At 38.9% G+C, this 19,912-nt stretch overlaps 1 protein-coding gene across 1 annotated transcript in view; it reads left to right on the forward strand.

The window, feature by feature from the left end:
* The first annotated feature begins 567 nt into the window (after positions 1-567).
* adcy6a (adenylate cyclase 6a) overlaps positions 568-19,912 on the forward strand; it is a 61,299-nt gene continuing 41,954 nt past the window's right edge. Inside the window, exons 1-3 of the mRNA XM_084427613.1 lie at positions 568-886; positions 6,061-6,274; positions 7,061-8,000. Coding sequence (XP_084283739.1) covers positions 7,062-8,000 — 939 coding nt within the window. The 5' untranslated portion in view covers positions 568-886; positions 6,061-6,274; position 7,061. The remainder of the gene's footprint in view (positions 887-6,060; positions 6,275-7,060; positions 8,001-19,912) is intronic.

The raw sequence follows: 19,912 nt of genomic DNA on the forward strand, positions 1-19,912 counted from the left end.
TCAGTCCATCTCCATCATCTTCAGTCCTGTGGCAAAAAGTGACAACGTGAAAATGATCATTTTATTACATTACATTTTTTCTGTCAGAAAATATTTATTTAAAATAAACATATTTATATTATTTCTATTTCTATTTATCTAAACTTTGATAGAGTATATTTTTTTAGAAAATATTGTAGGCTAATAGACGTTATGGTCTGAGGACTTCACCCAAAAATTTAAAATATGTCATCATTTATTCACCCTAATGTCGTTCCAAACCTGTATAACTTTTTTATTCAGCAGAAAATAATAGAAGATATTTTGAAAGTTGGGAACCAAATAACATTTTGAGAACATTGGCTTTCGTTGCATGCAAAACCACTTCTCAAATATCTGTGTCATTTAATATTTGTTTTTAAATATTTTGCTTGAAATGGGAGCTTGTGGCATGTGGCTTTCAAATGTCAACGGTTTGACATTTTGTTATGCAATATAAGTGTACAAATATGATAGATAGATAGATAGATAGATAGATAGATAGATAGATAGATAGATAGATAGAGTCTGATGGGGTTTCCTCACATCAGAGGAGGAGAGGAGGAGGAGGACAGGTGATATCAGCTGGCAGTGAGGAGCTGCTTGTTCGCAGGCCTTTAGGGGGAGTGTTGAGACGCGTGGAGACTGAGACTGGCACCGCGTCTGTGTGAAGGGGGAGAGGCTGGGAAACGACGGGAGCACGAGCGAGGCAGAGCTCCACAGTCTGTGGCCCTCTGTCCTCGATGCCTGCAAAAAACACATCGCCCTGCCGACAACACGGACACTGAGCGACCGACCGACCGACCGCCCGCGCGCGCGCTCGAGACGCCACCGCCGCTGCTGCGCCCGAGACCGAGAGATGTGCACGGTGAGTCAGAGCTTTTTCCAGGGTGATCAGTCATGTTTTATGCAGGGCTGCTTTCTAGCATGGTTTCAGATGGACACGCGTTATACAAGCGTTTGCCTTTTATAGAGGACATTTGGAAGAGTCAGATGCGCGCGTGTAGAAGGCTTTAATGCAGCATTAGCCCTGAGTTTTGACATGACGAATATGCAATAGCCAAATGCAACACCCCTCTTCATTCATACCAGCGATATATTCAGGATTAAACGTCCCGATGTCATGCCTGTCTTAGCTCGCACTGCTGATGTTGCCCTAAAGGTCGAACGGTCCCGCAAAAAAAAAAAAGAAAAAAAAAAAAGTGAAATAAAGAGCAAAACAGCAGCTGCCGGTCTAAATAGATGTCATGCGCGAGGCTTAAGGCATAAGGCTTGATGCCCAAATGATGGTTGAGTTGTGCGTGTTTGCCTCTATGAAACTGGGCGATGATGACTGATGCGTTGGAATGTTTCGCACGCTATGATCCACCGCAGATATGGAGCGGGTGGACGCGCGTTCACGGCCTGTAGCGCGCTATAATTCAGCTCGTTTAGGTGAAGGACGGGTCTGTATAGAGTAGACCACACTTGGCGGTCGGGTGTGACATGCTGTGTTGCACAAGTATCCGCACACTGTTACTGTAACAGCCTCTTCGGTCGCTGCTGCGAATATGGTACACCAAACACACACATACACACTGAACACACACTCGGTGTTATGTAACGAAACATCTCCAAACGGCCTATGGGAGAAATGCTGCATAGTTCTTCTGGCAACATGAGCCATCGATGAAGCGCTGAAATTATGCAGCATGCTTATGTTATGGCGATGGCGAACAGTCGTTTATGTTTATGTACACACGTCGATGCTCGCGTAAATATGTTTTTTTTTTCCTTTCTTATTATTTTCTTCTTTTTTTGAAGGACATTATATTTTATATATTGAGCTCCTTTCCTTAAGATGAAACGGAGATTAAGATTAATAGCAATTAGTGTTGTGACTGATGCGACATTGCGATCTCTACATTTGCATTATGTAACACCAGCGCGCGGCTGTTGAAATGTCGTGCAAATGTCCCGGAGGAATACAGCACGATTCGAGGGTGCACGTTACAGACACAAGCACATTTGTGCAGTACTCCTCGTTTGTATGGCCTCTAATAAAATAATGACTCAGAATATATTGGCTGTGGGTGTTAATACGTACTGTACTGTGTCATTAGTGCGTTCTAATGAGCGATGTTCGGTTCGTGAACGAATCCCTCTTTGATTTGGATCTTGTTCACAGAACCGATATGAATGACTCATACGATGATGATTGATGATTTTGTTCTTGAGTATACTAGCTCTACTCTCTTTTTATAACATATTCTTATCTAGTCCACAACTGATATGGCCAAAAGTAAGTTACGTTAATAGCCATACTTTAACAGGCACAAATGCTCCTATAAAAAGTTTTAAAGTCCCCATGAAATCAATGACAAAATTCGTATTTCGAAAATATGTGTTCAAAACTTAGTGTCTCACTTCCGTCGATATGGGTCAGTGATTTTGATGACATCACTCTGCACTTCTGCTTCTCATCAGATTTTCTGTCCAATCAAATGCTCTATAGAATCTGAAGTGTCCCGCTCCCTACATTATAAATAGCACTTTCAGACAGGACGCGGAATGTGCTGCGCTGGTCGATACAGAGATACAGAGCGATTTGCGCTACACTGGCCAGAGCAAAAGTAGGCGGAGTTTTCATTTTGATTTCCACGCTTGTTTGGATGCCCCGTTTCTACAGAGCGCAGCGGCAAAAGTTGAACTATTTTGAACTTTGACCACGGCGTGCGCGCGACGCAGCAACAAAACATCCTTGTGCAGTGCAAGCCATTGAAATAAATGGCCATTCGGCGTCCTGTCTGAAAGGAGCTGAAGCTATGGTCACTTGTTCACACATTTACCATTTTCTACATGGTAAATGGCATATAGTGCACTATATAGGGGATAGAGAACGATTTAGACAGTATAAATATGCTTTCCATTGGGGTGAATGTAGTCTGGTTTCATGTTAGTGTCACGTGAACCACCTCAGCTCCTGTCCAGAGACACGAGAGCACAGAGCTGAACAAACGTATCGGACCCATTAATTCTGCACAGAATTCTATATTTTAAAGTGATGGAGGAGATTAGGAGGAGAAACAGTTAGAGATTAGGAGGAAACTGCGGCTTTACCGAGCTCAACGGCTCTGGCCGAGCTGTGATGTAAACTAAACGCTATTGGCTATTTTAAAAAGGGGAGGAGCTGTTTGATATGTCCCGCCCTGTCTTCCTGTTTCAGTGGAAATTACATCAACACATTGAAAATGCTTTGCGTTTCAAAGGACTTCAATGGGCCTTTAAGACTTGGTTGACAGTTTATCGCAAAACATTAAAATAGTTGATTTTATTAGGAATTATTATTACTACTAAAATGTGTAAAATTAGAGATGTTAATATTTATCATGTTTAATGTTAATTTAGTGACTGATTAATCAGCTGCCTGAATCATAGCTGAAACAAACTGAACTAGCACACATGACATTATAATAAAAACGTATTAATGAAACGTAAAATAAAAACCATAATAAACCTCAGTATGTGCCTATATGTCTTTACTGGAACGTTTTAGACTAAATAATTTGGCACGTTGGGATGTCAGGGACCACGTCATTACGTAAAGAACCACTGAATCCTTTTTTGAAATGAACTTTGAAATGTTTTAAATAAACCGTTTAGAAGAACCGATTCACTGAGTCAGACTTCCCAAGTTCCCATCACTAGTCAAAATGCCCTATACAAGTGAATATGTGCCAGTAAAATGCTGAAGACAGACAGTAACAAATTCCTTTTTGTCCAAGGGGGAGAGATCCAGATCCAGATATGTGAGACAAATATGTGCTATGTGTTCATTTGTATAAGAATATTGTTCATTTATACGTTCATTCTGCTGGTTTAAGCCTGCCAGGACTGAGTGATTGAGAGCCTGAGGATCCGTTTAAGTTGATCACGTCTTACCTCTGATTATCTGTCATTTTCTGATTAGGCAGGATATACCAGGACTGTTACTTTCAGATTAAAGAAACAATTATCATTGATAGGAAGTGCCATGTGATGCTACATTATATGATTGTCTTCTAAATGTAATGCACTATACTATTGAAATGTAAGATAGAATAGTTAGGCAATGAGAATTAATGCGAAGTTATAAATTAATGATGAGCAGTCAGTTATACACCGTTGCCCAGGGCAACTGTCATTATTCAGATATATTTGACTAGATGCCACAACTGGCCAATGCAAATCAAGTATTCTAGAGAACAGTGTAATTTATCTTCTTATCTAGTGATATTTTTTATATGCGGTTTGGCAGTCACGAAAGCTTTATTTGCATGATTGTTAACATACTAACATATCAATATTGCCAAACTGTATAAAATATGCATAGTACATAAAAATACAAAGAATGGACTCTAGAATCTTCAATGAACCTGTGTTATGAAAATGTACAGTGCTGCATAATGTATATGGTGATTTAGGATTAAAGGGGTCATGACATGATAAATCAAATTTGCCGTGATCTTTTGACATAAGAGGTCTTTGTACCATTAAAACATCCTGTAAGTTTCAGAGTTTAAAATGTCTTCCTCATTATAAACAAAGCATTTATTTAATCAAGCTCCAAAAACAGCTCGTTTTGATATTAAAGGCACACTATGCAAGATTTGGCAAAACCAGCAATGCAGGTTTGAGAGGTGGCGCCCCGCCAAATCTCGCGAGAATCACGACTTGCTTTACACACAACGTCACACACATCAACAACATGTGAAGCAGCCTCTATGGAAGACACTAGCACGCATTTCAGACGTGAATCATGGCAGAGTCGACGAAGAAAATGAAGAAAGCGCGGTCGGAAGAGTGCAGAGACGGCTCTGCGTGAGTGGTATTTACGACAGTTAAATACAAGTACTCCACAGTGACTCTAGGGGTCGCTGTTTGAGAAAAACGGAAACTGCATAGTGTGCCTTTAAAGGATTTGTGACGTTATACAGGCAAAATATATTTGCATATGACCGCCTCCAGAGCAAGACATCGATGAATAGTTTTACATTATCGCACCATAGGCTCCGCCCACTTGTATTTAGTCGCTTAACGGCTGATATTTGCTAACACTGGATGTGGACGTCATGTCGTGACAAAAGCAAATTAGAGCCCATTAAAATCACTGACGCTGTCTACACTGGATACAGTATACAGATGTGCACTCAGTTTCTGACATACTTCACGTGCTTGAGTTTGTCGACAACAGTTCGAACGTTCGCTTTGACTCGTCCAGTTTAAACAGCTTGTTTGTCTCTCTGTGCAGACTTCAGAAGGATCCCAGTGTCTGAAACAAGTGGATGGTTTATTTTAATGGCGTCATGGATCGTGTCGATGGATTTTATGTTTTTTTGGAGCATTTGACTGCAGGTTGTTTTGTAAACGAGGCTCAGGGTAATGGAGAGTTCGCAAAGAAACTTTTGTTGATAGTTGAAGCAGTCAGCGGTATTGGATCTGACAGCAGTTACATCACAAACCTTAAGTAAGTGTTTTCAAACACTCGCGTCCAATAACGAGTGGGCATTGATACTGTTGTCAATGCAATGACGTTAGCCAATCATAACAGTGGGCGTTTACTGACAAGCCTTAAAGGAGCCGCTCCTTAAAAACTGATCATTTCAGACAGGGGGTCAGAATGATATTTGTTTGTTTGTTTGTGTGCAAAAAACTTTATTAACATTACAAGTGAACCTAAAGGAACATGTTAAAATAAAAAAAAAAATCCATGTCATGATCCCTTTAAAAAAAAAATCCTTCCTCACATGGCTGGGAATAACATTTAAAGCTCAAAATATCTTAAATGTGAAAGTTTCTGAGCCTTCTTAACTGGTTTACTCAGGCAAATTGTTATTAATCATTGGCGATAAGGAAGTGAAGTTTATATAGATTTAAGAGCTGCCAGTCATTGATTAGAAAAACAGTGACAGTTTAGGGAAATGAACCTGGTGCTTTCCATATTTATCCAGTGAAATTGTCCAGATGCTGTAAATGTATTTTATTGATCTCACATTGTTTCTATTGATGGTTTATCGTCAACAGATCTAGATGTTGTGAAGATACAGTTGAACAGAGTATCAGTAAAAGATCTCCAGATCCATCAGGCCAGTCTACAGTAACTAAACGCAACTGGATTCCCTGATAGCCATCACTCCCTTGTCTGAACTCCACATTTTTGCTTTCACTCATCCACTACTCTAAATGAGTGTCTCGGACAGCAAGATCAGGGCTGGGTCGCACACCAGAACCCACACAGGTAAAGAGATCCACCAAACCTCAATAAAAACACACATATTCTGATTCTTCTCTGAGCATGTTTTTAATAACTCAATTAAAACTAATTTTGATATTTTTTCCTGAAATCATAATGAAGAAGATAAGCCTCATTACAATATAGAAATTCATGAAAAGATTTGGTAGTTTGACATAATATTTTAATGGTAACACTTTACAATAAGGTCTCATTTGTTAACATTAATTAATGCATTAACTAACATGAATTGACAATGAGTAAATATATATTAAATAATCTATGTTAAATGAATAGTTAACTTAAAAATGAAAATTCTGTCATCATTTACTCAACCTCAAGTTGTTTCAAACCTGAATGAGTTTCTTTCTTCTGCTGAACACAAAAAATATATATTTTGAAGAATGTCGGTAACCAAACAGTTGATGGACCCCATTGACTTCCATAGTATTTTTTTTCCTGCTATGGAAGTCAATGGGGTCCATCAACTGTCTGGTTACAGACATTCTTCCAAATATCTTCCTTTGTGTTGAGCAGAAGGAAGAAATTTTCATTTTTAAGTGAACTATTCCTTTAATGTTACTTAAACATTTTCAAATTCATGTAATTTCACAGTGTATCAACTAATGTTAATGTAATGTAACGGCACTTTTTTCATAAATTGTAAAAACGTTTTGGCACATGTCTTTTAAACGTTTTTTTTGTTGTTGTCTGACCCACATAAGCATGGTACAAAGCCATCATACTCTGTCTCTGACTTCTGACTCTGATTTTCCTCATGCCTCCCTACAGAATGTCCTGGATCAACGGCTTCCTAGTGGCCAGAGTGGATGACCGTAAGACCGTGTGGGGCGAGCGCAATGGCAAGAAGTCCAAGCGCAAGGTTGGCTCCTCTCTCTGCAACCCACGCTACATGAGCTGCCTGCGGGACGTGGAAGCCATGGAGCCTCCTCCCCAGCCGCCCCACTCTCAGGCCACCCGCTCTGGAGGAGGAGGAGGAGGAGGAGTAGGGACGGGCGGGGGCAACTTCGGCATGCGCTGCGGATGGCAGGAAGACCACTACGGGAAAGTTGGGGGTGGGGGGGAGGGGATGGGGCTGAAATCTGTGGACCTGGGTTTCGAGGACGGCGAGGTCAAGGGGCGGAAAGGTGGCGGCTCGGGTTGCGACGGCTCCAGCGACGACACGGCCAGCGGGACGGGGTCAGTGACGGCGGCCGACTGCTGGCAGCGGGTGGTGCGTGTGTTCCAATCCAAGAAGTTCCAGTCGCGCAAACTGGAGCGTCTCTACCAGCGCTACTTCTTTAGGCTCAATCAGAGCTCCCTCACAATGCTGATGGGCGTCCTGGTGATCGTCTGTGGGGTCATGCTCACCTTCCACTGCATCCACGGGCCGCCCGACGTGGTCTACGCCTCCGTGCTCTCCGTGGCGATGGCCCTCTTCTTGGCGCTGATGGTGGTGTGCAACCGAAACGGGTTCCACCAGGACTACATGTGGATGGTCAGCTACCTTGTGATTGGAGTGTTAATTGTGGTGCAGGTGTTCGGGGTGCTGAAGGTCGCCCCCCGCAGCGCCTCGGAGGGGATCTGGTGGTCCGTCTTCTTCATCTACATCATCTACACACTGCTGCCCGTGCGGATGAGGGCGGCAGTGCTCAGCGGAGGAGTGCTGTCCTCCATACACCTCCTCACCACGTGGAGGATCAATCAGGAGGATGAGTTCCTCTGGAAACAGGTGGGTCCTGCGCTGTAGTCATCCATTTCAATTCCAACTAAGCTTCAGATTTGATTTTGATCTATTCCTTCGTTATATTTGAATATGAAAAAAACTTTAAATTATTCCCATTTAAAACCAATGCTAGAGCTATAAAAATGCAGATGCTTTGGATATTGCATCTTGCACTCTTTTTTGAGCTCCCCATCAATGTGCCTTTTCAAGTGAAAAATATTTTGAAGATGTGAGACCTGCTGCATTCTGTTCCAATTTTTTGCTTTCAAGAAAACATATTATGAAAAAGCCCCATAAGAAATGTTAATTGTTTAGGGCTTGCAGTTAAGGGGTCAACGACATCATCTTTTTAGTAATTTATTTATAAATGCATGAAAATGCAATTCATAGATGGAGTGACTTTCTGAATTTTCTGAATGATCTGATATCAGGAAGAAGCGTCGTTAAAAGAATGAAAGGAAAAGGTTTTCTTTTCAAGAACTTTAGCATAATATTTGATTATTATTACTTTTCAAATCAAAGTCATGTGGAACATGCAGAATCTTGCAGACAAAAAACAAAACAGGAAATGATATCATAGAGAGAACCCCTGTAGACCCTCGTGACCCTGTGTATCAAGTGCAATAAGTCTCAGATCAGATAAATGGAGGATGATCTTTATATGACAAGGCTCAGGTTTCGAAAAAATGCACATCCCCAAAAACCTAATGATATTTATGAATGATTCATTCTTGATAGTTGTGGAAAAAAAGACATTTTGAACTAGAATAATATTTAAAGTAAATATATTTAATATATATAATAAATAATAATAGTATATATATACAGTGCTATGCATAAGTTTAGACACCCATGCTAAAGTTGACTAAAAAGAGGAATAAAAAATCATCTTTTGGAAATTGAACTTAATGCCTTAATTTAAAAAATTAGGAAAAATCCAACCTTTAAGGACACCAATTTTCTTTGTGAATGAATAATGTATCGTAAATAAATAAATGTTCTTCCTTAAAATACAGGGTGCATAAGTTTGGACACCCCTATGTTAAATTCCCATAGAGGCAGGCAGATTTTTATTTTTAAAGGCCAGTTACTTCATGGATCCAGGATACTATGCATCCTGATAAAGTTCCCTTGGCCTTTGGAATTAAAATAGCCCCACATCATCACATAGCCTTCAGCATACTTAGAGATTGGCATGGAGTAATTTCCATAAGATCATCTCTCAATGCAAATCAAACTAGCTATTAGGCTAACTGAAATAAAACCATGCCAATCTCTAGGTATGGTGAAGGCTATGTGATGATGTGGGGCTATTTTAATTCCAAAGGCCAAGGGAACTTTATCATTTTTTAACCACTAAAAAAATACGTTCTATAAAGTATGAATATGTAGTATGAATGTAATATTGACGTACTACATTCGCCATGTTGTCATTATCATGTGAACTACCAGCGTCATTTCCCAGACAGCAACATAGTGTCGGCCCACATCTGGGACGCGTTGAATCCAGATGTGGCCCGGATCTGGGCCGACACTATGTTGCTGTCTGGGTTGCGTCGCTTCACCTCCATTCACAAATCCTCTCCCGTGGCCTCATCCCTTATGATGCCTGTACTAATCCCCAGAGGAAAATAGTTTTGCGGCAGTGTGTTGTTAACTTGAGAGATTTTGATGCAGAACAAATATACAGTACAGTACATACACAATACATATTTCATTATAAACAATATATGTTTACACATACACAGCACTTCCATTTTATCAATGTTTAATGAGGTTTGACTACTTCCACCTGTCCATAATTATACTTGTTCTCATATCTGTATTTCCTGCCCTTGTCCTGGAAGTGTTTCCATCCTGTAATGAAAAAGCCATGCTATATTGTACAGTGTCAATAATGCAAACACTCAGAATTGAATTCCACCATGGTAATCAGTCACCTGATCATATGTGCGCTTCCACCCACAGCGCTGACATTAGCACGATTGCAGGCACCTCTAGTATGGACATTTGTCTTCCTTTAGAGATGGTGGCACTGAATCCCAGAATCTGTTAGTCACAGTTACTATTTGGGTTTTCATGCATGCATATTACACTGAAAAAAATGATTTGTTGAATTTAATCAATTTTTTTATCGTAAGTGGTTGCACACAATTGATTTTAGCTAGATTTAAACAAATGCATTAATTGTGTGCAACCACTTACGATAAAAAAATTGATTAAATTCAACAAATCATTTTTTTCAGTGTACATGCAATCTACAACAGAAAATAAAAGTAGCAGACAGTGCTGTTTTGAATACCCTATTGTTTTTGTCTGTTAATAATGATTTCTTGTCAGTGTGTTGTGATAATTATGTTAATAGGTAACCTGTTGGTGAGGAAGCCATTCTTTTAGAGAATCGATTCTGTCAAATGTCATGTTAACACACTTTCCTTGTAAATGTTTTCTGCTTTCACGGTATTTACCCAACCTAGTTAATCTGTGTATGACTGATGTATGTACAGACCAGGGATGTTTCCCAAAAGCATTGTAAGCCTAAGTAGATCATAGAGACTTTTGGTGCCAATGGTTTCTACAATCTATTTGGCTTTTGATGCTTTTGGGAAACGTAGCCCAGGTTGGCTGATGACCCATATAACGTGGATGATAGCACATGAGATGTACGTAAAATTGCTGAAATTAAACTCTATCTCCCTACAATTTGTACTCATGATGTACTTAAAATATTAATATCTGGCAAAAACACATGCTTATCAAAAGATTCTGGTCTCAAAATTGATCATCTTGGCCATTATATTAGCCTGTCATTTGGTTAAACCATTAATGTATTCACAATTTTTTCCAAAAAAAAAAAACAATTCTTTTTTTTCCACATTCTCACGGTGTGGCAAATGTTCCTATAGCTCAGAAATTGTGCACTGCAAACACCAAGCTCATGGGTTACAGTAGTTTACATAATGGAGAAGCAGCATGGTGGAAATGTTAGCATTTTACCCCTTGAAATACCTTTTTAGGGTCTCCTACTATATTAACCAGTCAGAAAAGCTCTTTGCTTATGATTCATGTTGCATGAATCACATTTTTTTGAATTGCTGGCATCTGGTTGGCTGAGATGTCTTTGGAGGTGGGGGTTTAGAGAGTTGTTGAAATAAGCAAAATGGTGGAAATTAGCAAACCGGTTCACAGCTAAACTTATAATAAATTTGGTCTGAATAGGCATTTGGTGCTTTTGTGTGTGATGTATTTGTTGATATTAGCATGTTAGCATCATCTGTATCGCGTGTGTGTTGGTAGCATGTTTGAAAGCGCCGTGCCAGGCTTTGGCTGTGCTATCTGTGGCCGCAGTGTGTTGTTGTGAGTCAAGCCAAGGACCTCGGGGGTAGGATGAAGGTCAGGCAGTGTGGTTGAACGAGCCGCCCCGGCAGAGCAGATCCTTTTCTCTCCTCGCGCTCCTCCCATAAAAATATCAGCATCATGTTAAGCACTGTCACCCAGGCCTCTGTGCTCCTACACAAGGGACGCTTTGTACTTTTCTCCCGGGTGTTTGTGTATTTGTGTGTGTGTGTGTGTGTGTGAGGAGTTTCTGGGGACATGAGGAGGTCGTGGGTGTGTATAAAAGGAGAGAGCGTGAGGTCTTGACCTTAGGGCCGCTGTACGACCATAGCGCACTGTGAAACTGTTTACTTCTACTGTACAAAGTAGTGGGAGAGAATGGGAACAGGAGGTCACTTCATTATAAACAATCAGGAAGACAAAGCAGAATGCTTGGCCCCATTAATGCAGGAAGGAGCGCTTGCTTAGAAACACATTTCCATCCTTTAATTAAAGGACTGTTTTGCCGGTTAGAGGATTCCTTTGCATAGTGGAAGACTGTATACTATATCTAGCTGGATTATTTGCGTTAGTCCCCAATGTTTGCTTTTTATCGTAAGCCTTAACATTTGATTAAGTCAACACCATTAAAATGACTCTCCTTCCTTTTCCAGAGATAAAACTATGTATATCTGGTCAAGTTGGCCTTGGGATATTAGTATTGAGACACTGAGCAGAGACCTCCGTTGTTAAGAGAGAATCATTGAATTTTAAAAGAATATTCTTGGTTCAGCTCAATTGATTTACACAGAAAATAACTTAAACTCGTCCCTGCATTTCTAAAAACAAACAAACTGTGTTGACAGTCAAGAAATTACAATATAAGTCTATGGGGTGGTAATAATGGAGTGAGTCATTCCTGTACACAAGCTCTTTTGTTTGTTTTTCTGAGTCTGAATTATTTTCTGTGCTAGTCGATAGAGCTTAAATTTCTTTTGACCTACTACATTCCTTCAAGGTTTTGATATGCATTGCCCTTATCAAAGTCGCTGTTGGTTATGTTCTTTTTTTTTTTTTTTTAGCCGTCAAGATTTTGATTAGTTGTCCGTGCAATGTTTAGACTCCATGGGGACCAAAAACGTCTTTCTTTTTCACAGAGGACACACACATGGAAATACAAGATGACCTTTGGTAGGGAGATTAGATGAGGAGTTTTTCTCTCTTATCATTTTCAAAGACAGTTTGCCCAATGAAAATTCTGTCATCATTCATTCACATTGATATTGTTCGTTCTGTGGAACACAAATTGAGATATTTTACTGAAAGTCCAGGATGCTCTTTTTCATTTAACAAAAATATGGCTGTCAAGTATAGGTCCATAAAACCAAAAAAAGGTCACAAATATAGGTCCATAAAATTGTAGTTAATCTTCCGAGCCTTATATACAATAGTTTTGTGCGACGAACAAGCCAAAACTGTTATTATGAGGATTATGCTTAGTGGTGCATGTAAATTCTTAGATGTTTTATTATTATTGTAAATCGTATATTTTCCTACACACCATCGTCCAAATTCATACAAAATTGCAACTTTGTGAAATACTTGCGTTTTCTTGTAAGATCGGGTTGGATGTTTAGCTGATTTATATTTATATTTGAATATTATGATGAATAAAGAGGTTCTTGTTGCTCATATTGAATAATTGGCTCATATTGAATAATTTAGAGCGAACATAAAGCTCACACTCAGTGACGAAAAATGCCTAAATTGTATTCAGAGGCCCAAACTGAGAAAAATTAGCAATTTGGTGCAGTTGTTGTTATTTATAGGGTCAAAAAGTAAGCTTTTATAACAGTATAATACTTTCATAAAATCCATACAAATATCAGTTGTTACTCAAAATCTCCCAATAATATGTGTTCGTAAGATGATATTTAAATGCTTAGTTTTATGATTTTGGTTGGCAAAACATGATTGAGAGATGAATAATAAACATTCCTCAAAATCCTGATGGATCATATTTAATACTCACATTTTAACATGATTTTCATGATTTCATGCTTCAGTCCAGGTAAGTGTTGATCTTGAAATAATAAATATATAAAACATATTCTTACATTTATTTTATAAAAACCAGTAAAGATTTACCATCAAAAAGACACATGCATCACGACCTGAAGGGGGATGTTTTTACATTTATACTAAAATGCCCTTTACTTGCTAAAAAGTATGAACTATTAATCAGACTTTTAGCAAAGTTTGGATCATGCTGCTAATTTAGAGCCCTTAGAAACTCATAAATTAAATGTGATACAGTAGGCTTTATAGGATTAATAAATATTAATAAAAAACATTTTTTGACATGAAATTTCTATTTGTTAAATAGACAAAACAGCAATATTTCCAATTATAACAATACAGTGAAAATCAATCAAAATGACTTGTGTGTGTGATAAATCCTAATGCTAAATTAGGAAAGATGACCCACTTAGATCTCAAAATACTTTATTTAAAAACCTGTAAATGGTTTCACCTTCTTTCAAATTATTATTTTTTTTCAGAATGGCTACAAGGAAGTATTAAAATAGACAATGATAACTTCCCAATAAAAAAATCTGTCATTTACATCTGAGACTACCACTTTGTTTTTTCATAAATCTTTTCAACGTGACCTTTGTTGTCAGTCAATTGATGACACGTGCACTTATCTCTAATAGGCTGAAGCGGATCTCAGTGTAGATTTCTCAGAAAGCTGCAGTGTTATACAGGCCAATTTATCCTGCAGTGTGGACACTGCATCCAGGCATTTCCCCTTTCCTCTGTGACTCATTAAACCAGCACACCATCCCTGCTGGTTCTGCTGCTGGAGCATTTGTGTGTTTCTGCCTTCAATAATCTATGTGATTGAGACATACCGTCTGTTTGCAGCTGTCCCAGCGGTTAAAACTGACCACAAGAATTACAACTGTGTGTTGTTAATGCCATACCATAGATAGGTCCTATTTATAGAACAATTCATACAGTCGTAAATCTATTTTTAAGCTGTGCACGTGCATGCACTCTTTCTCTCTCTTACAGATTAATTGTAGTACATTGATGTCGAAGGGGTGTTTGGACTCTCTAGGCTGATGACTCAGAAATCTAGTTTCAAGTCTTATATTAGCGTCTATGTTTCAGACAATCACGCACAATTTTCATGCCTTGTTTTTTCTTTTGTTTTGTCTTTGTGTATTTGCATGCATGCATGTTGATGTCAGCAACACAATGCTTTGGAGGGTGTGTGTGTGAGCTTGAGTGCATTAGCCTTATTGTTTAAACTTTAAAGGGATAGTTCACCCCAAAATAAAAATCCTGTCATTATTTATGCATTCATAAGTAAAAGTCACATGATTCATGGACAAATCATTCTTTTCAATTAATCGTTTGATCCGGTTCACGTTTCAATTTGCATGATTCATTGATGAATTGGACTGATCCAGTTTTTCAGTTCTGCAACATGAATGACACGAGAATGAGTAAATAATGACAGAACCCTTTTTTTTTTCCAGTTCAGTCAATATTTATTTTCTTTTTTTCTCCAAATGAGGAAACTCTTGTACAAGTAGATCAGACTCATGGGTGAGTCATGACTTTCTAAATATGGGTCCAGTGCCGATTTTATTATTAGCCTGTTTTATCCTGAGATATCATCTACCCAACTAACAGGGAACTTTGGCTAATGTTCTGGCAAGGTTCTCTCTAAGTTATGAACTAACATTCAATGAAAATATAAATAAAAATAGTTTCAACTTAAAAAAGTAGGTGTTCATGCTGTCTTAATTTTTAAGTTTAGTCAACTCAAATATCCAAGTTGTCATTATGTACAACTTCACATTTGTTGACTTAAACCATTTAAGGTAGCACAAACACATTCTTTAAGTAAAAACTTTTTTTGTGTGTACAGTGTTATTCCAGTAACATTAATAGAACATTGTTCAAAGTTATCTGGTCTTTTCTCAAAACATTGTTTATAACTCACACATGGAGTGTTGTCTAAATTGTTTTATTGGGATGTTCATCTGCCATATTTAAACATTGCTACAGTACTTGTTTCTGAATGTTCAGAGTAGCTACATTTGAAAAGTAATATTCCCATAATGTTTTAAAAATACTTTTATATTTTAAAAACTGGATGTTTTAAACGTTCAAGAACATTTCGAAATAACGTTTTAATAACTTAATGGGAATGTTAGCAAAACGTTATTAGAACATATTTTTGTTCTGATCCACACAGTTTTTAATATTGTTACAAGCACAGATATCAGCTTTTTAGATTGATACATAATGGTGATATTTGTACAAAATCCATGAATTTGAAACATCGCTGGATGACTTAAAATACTTATAACTTAGACTTAGATCCTCCTTTGCTAGTAGACTATTATTTAGTAGGGCTATTATTTCATCCGCATCACAAAACTCATCATCCGTCCGCCATCGTTTTTGACCAATTTTCAAAACCGCACTCGCCCGCCATCCGCTGATTGGTGTATACATATATTTTTCATTTGATTGGTTCAACCGCCCACCACCCGCCCGAATTTAAATAAAATATTATTTTTCATCACGTCATCCGCCCGATCCGCGGTTTATCCGCTGTGATGGCCACAGCCATGGCCTCACAACCAGTTCAAGAGCGGTAACCTCATGCACTTATATTTTTCCTGAGTTTATGCTGGTTTTCTTTAGGATTAGTTTATATACTTTTTCATACACATTATACATTTGTAGTTATTTATTTAGTTATAAATAACTCACAGGACACGTAGTTCATTTCACATAATTTATACTTTATTTAGTTGACCATACAGTACAGAAGTATATTTTTGGGAGCGCGCACCATTAGTTACTTTTGGATTGTCATTCTGTTTGTATAATTATTTGTTTCTGAGCTTACCAGTGTTGGATTCCACACCCGGGAGAGATCCAGGAAGTCGGCTGGCTTAAAGGGGTGGCGTTGCGCTTGAAGCAGGAGCAGCTTTATAGGGGAGGTGGCCTAATTGGACACTACCATTGTTTATGTTGTTATGGGTGTAGCTCATTCTCTCCTTAGATATGTTGGGTTTAGATTTATATTATATTGAGTATTTTTGTTGAGTTAAGGTTAAGTAAAAGTATATTTCTTTTGGAATAAGTTTTAGGTAGATTTTGCTGTTATTTGTAGTTTATGTAGTAGTGTTGTTGTTAGTCTTCCCCTGTGTGTCAAAATTGGTCTGATCAGCCAATATATAAGTCCCTGTTGTTTCTTGTGTAGGAAGTTAGTTGTATTTTGAGTCTTTTATGTTCAGAGCTCTAGTTACTGTCTGTTTATTTGTTTTGTTTTTGGCCCAAAACTTTGTCTTTATTTTATTGTTATGATTATTGGGAAATTAAAATCCTTACTTTTTTAACTTTCCTTGTGACTCCTCTTGCTTAACTGCTTGGTCCCTGACATCCGCCAACTGCGCATCTCTACTTGCTAGGTAGCAAATCGGGCAACAAGGGCTTTCCAGAATTTCCCGTCCTGGGCGAGGGTCTTGACATCGTTTCATGCCATGTTTAATGTCTTAAAATCCTTAAAGGAGAAGTTCACTTTTAAAATGAAAATTCTGTCATCATTTAGTCACCCTCATGTTGTTTCAAAGCTGTATGAATTTCTTTCTTCTGCTGAACAGAAAGGAAGATATTTAGAAGAATATCAGTAACCGGACAGTTTTTGGGTCCCAATGACTTCCATAGTATATTTTTTTCCTACTATGGAAGTCAATGGGACCCAAAAACTGTCTGGTTACTGACATTCTTCTAAATATCTTCCTTTCTGTTCAGCAGAAGAAAGAAATTCATACAGCTTTGAAACAACATGAGGGTGACTAAATGATGACAGAATTTTCATTTTAAAAGTGAACTTCTCCTTTAATGAAGGTTCTTCGCCAAGTGCCTCGTGAGCGTTTAGCACCTAGAGGTGTCTTCCTCATTGCAATCTTTGGGATCCGATGGTTCTCCATCCGAAAGATATGGCTGGCCAGTTCGGGTCTTCTACGAGTAATGATGTTATGGAGGGTACATGTGTCACTCCTTCAGCGTACTTCATCATTGGTGGTATGATCATAGACATTCAATGCTTATTGAATTCAATACACGGACATTCAAGATATGGCGGAGCCAGCGTTGATGGAAGATGTTAAGCCTTCTATTTATGCTTACTGATAGGTTACTGTAGATGGCAGTTGGAATCACAATGGCGGAGAAGAGGTGAAGCTTAATTTTTAAGGATATCTTTGGTGAGGACCAGATGGTATTCATCCCATGGAAGACGGCTGCCGCTTCCCAATGCTGCATTTAACATCCATCTCTGCATCGCCGTTTTGTGCGATGACACTGCCCAGGTAGGTAAACTTGTCCACCTCCTCAAGCCGTTGTGTTCCAATTGCTATCCCTTGCTAGCTTCTGTATGATTGGTCGTTGCATTTTGCAGCTTCACCTCATCTTCCTCCAGGTCGCCCAATCGGTCATGTTCCGACCACTGGATGCCAACTCCAATACACCCTCCAGTTTGTCACATGATGTAGTCAAGGTAAACAAGGAAAAGCAGCGGAGACAAAATGCACCCTTGTCTAACGCCAGTGACGATCTCAAAGAAGTCTGTATGGCCACTGTCAGTTTTTACGCAGCAACTCGACTGCAGATACAAGTTCTTAAAGATGTTAATTAAGACTATTGGCACACCGTAAGATCGCAGGATTTGCCAGAGAGACTCTCGATGAATGCTGTCAAATGCTTTCTTAAAGTCGATGAAGTTGATAGCCAGTGGTTTCCGATACTCGACGCATTGTTCAATTATATTGCGGAGGACTAAGATTTCCTCACTACAAGATCTTCCAGCACTGAATCCAGCTTGTTCCTCTCTCAGGCGTTGGTCAAGGGTACTCCGTAAACGCCGGAGTAGGACCACGCAAAAATGCCTTCCCGGGCACTGAGAGGAGGGTGATACCTCGCCAGTTTGTGCATTCGGAGATGTTACCTTTCTTTGGGATCTTGACTATCGCTCCTCTTCGCCAGTCTTCCGGGGCTTCTCCATCTCGCCAGCACTTGTTGAATAGCATTGTTTCTGCTATTATTTGGCCACCGTGTTTAAGGATCTCTGCTGGTATGTCGTCCAATCCTGCCGTCTTGTTGTTCTTAAGACTTTTGATCGTGATTTTTACCTCTTCTATGGTGATCTCGCCAGTGTTCACTGGAAGCTCATCTTGAGCCATGCCTGCATCAAAGTCATAGGTGGTAGTCGGGTTTGGTTGATTGAGTGTGTCCCGGAAGTGCTCGATCCATTTTGTGTTCTGTTCTTCTTGTACTGTTAGAAGTCTCCCAGTTTTATCTTTAATTGGAACGTTGGTGTTTATCCTTGTTCCAGTCAACTCAATGACGATGCGATAGAGGGTCTTCGTGTCGTTTCGGTCTGCCACTTCTTGTGCTTCATCGCCTTTCAGTTCGAACCATTCTTTCTTATCCATCCGGCATCTTAGTCCAGAGCTCTTCCACATTTTTTGCCTCTTCTAGTATGCAGAAAATGGTCACGTATTTCCAAACTAAAATTGCTTGTGATGGTTGGGTCCTTGAGTTTCTCCATGCAGAAGCAGTCAAGCAACAGTAGTCGCGTTTGTTCACATTGGTGAACAGTTTCGGTAGTGAGTACTAAGCCAGCTCGCGCGCTATATACAGTGTGTTTTGGACCATTTATTAGAAAGAAGCAGTCAAGCAACAGGAGGTGAAAGTAACTGTAAGTGTTTTTGTATATTTTTCTCATTTGATTTTAATGCAGTTGTAGTCACAAGGAAACATTGTTTGTTTACTGTGCTCACATGCTAGAATCACGTTGGTAAAATCTTGTTTGTTCAGGTTGGTAAACAGTTTCGGTAGTGAGACGTGGCCTAAGCCAGCTCGCGCCATATATACAATGTGTTTTGTAGCATTCATTAGAAAGAAACAGTCAATCAACAGGAGGTGAAACTAACTGTATCGCAATCCACTGTTCCGGTGCAATTAAAAAAAGTCACAGCGCAAAATTTTGCACACTAAAGAAATGCAGATATGGCCTGTTGAGGCATCTGTGTCTTTGTTCATACGGACATCTGAATGCTAAGTAGGGTTTGTGCTTTTCAGCAATAGTGTGCATCCTTACTTTACTGGGAAAAGAAGGACAGGGAAAAATCTGTAAATTGAAAAAGATTGAATCTATGAAAAGATCAAAGAAAAACATTTGCAAGTGTGTATTTTTCTACTTGTTACTTTGCACTTTTTTTAAGAAAATGTTTATTTACTATTATTTATTTCTATGATCTTGAATGAAAGTGTGTAGGCCTACTTGCATTATTATGCTGTTATATATTATGATGATATATTCAGTGGCATAAAATGGTCTAAAAATGACAATAATATTGTTCATCGCAATTATTTCGGGGACAATATGTTGTACAACAAAACGTAGTTATCGTGCCAGGCCTAGATCTCGTTGAAATATAATACAAATGCTACCATTTGTCCTGGTTCCATCAACTTCAGCCAGAAGAATTCCCTTTTAATTTGAGCTG

The sequence above is a fragment of the Rutilus rutilus genome (genome assembly GCF_951802725.1).
Source record: "Rutilus rutilus genome assembly, chromosome: 13".
NCBI classification, from domain to species: domain Eukaryota; kingdom Metazoa; phylum Chordata; class Actinopteri; order Cypriniformes; family Leuciscidae; genus Rutilus; species Rutilus rutilus.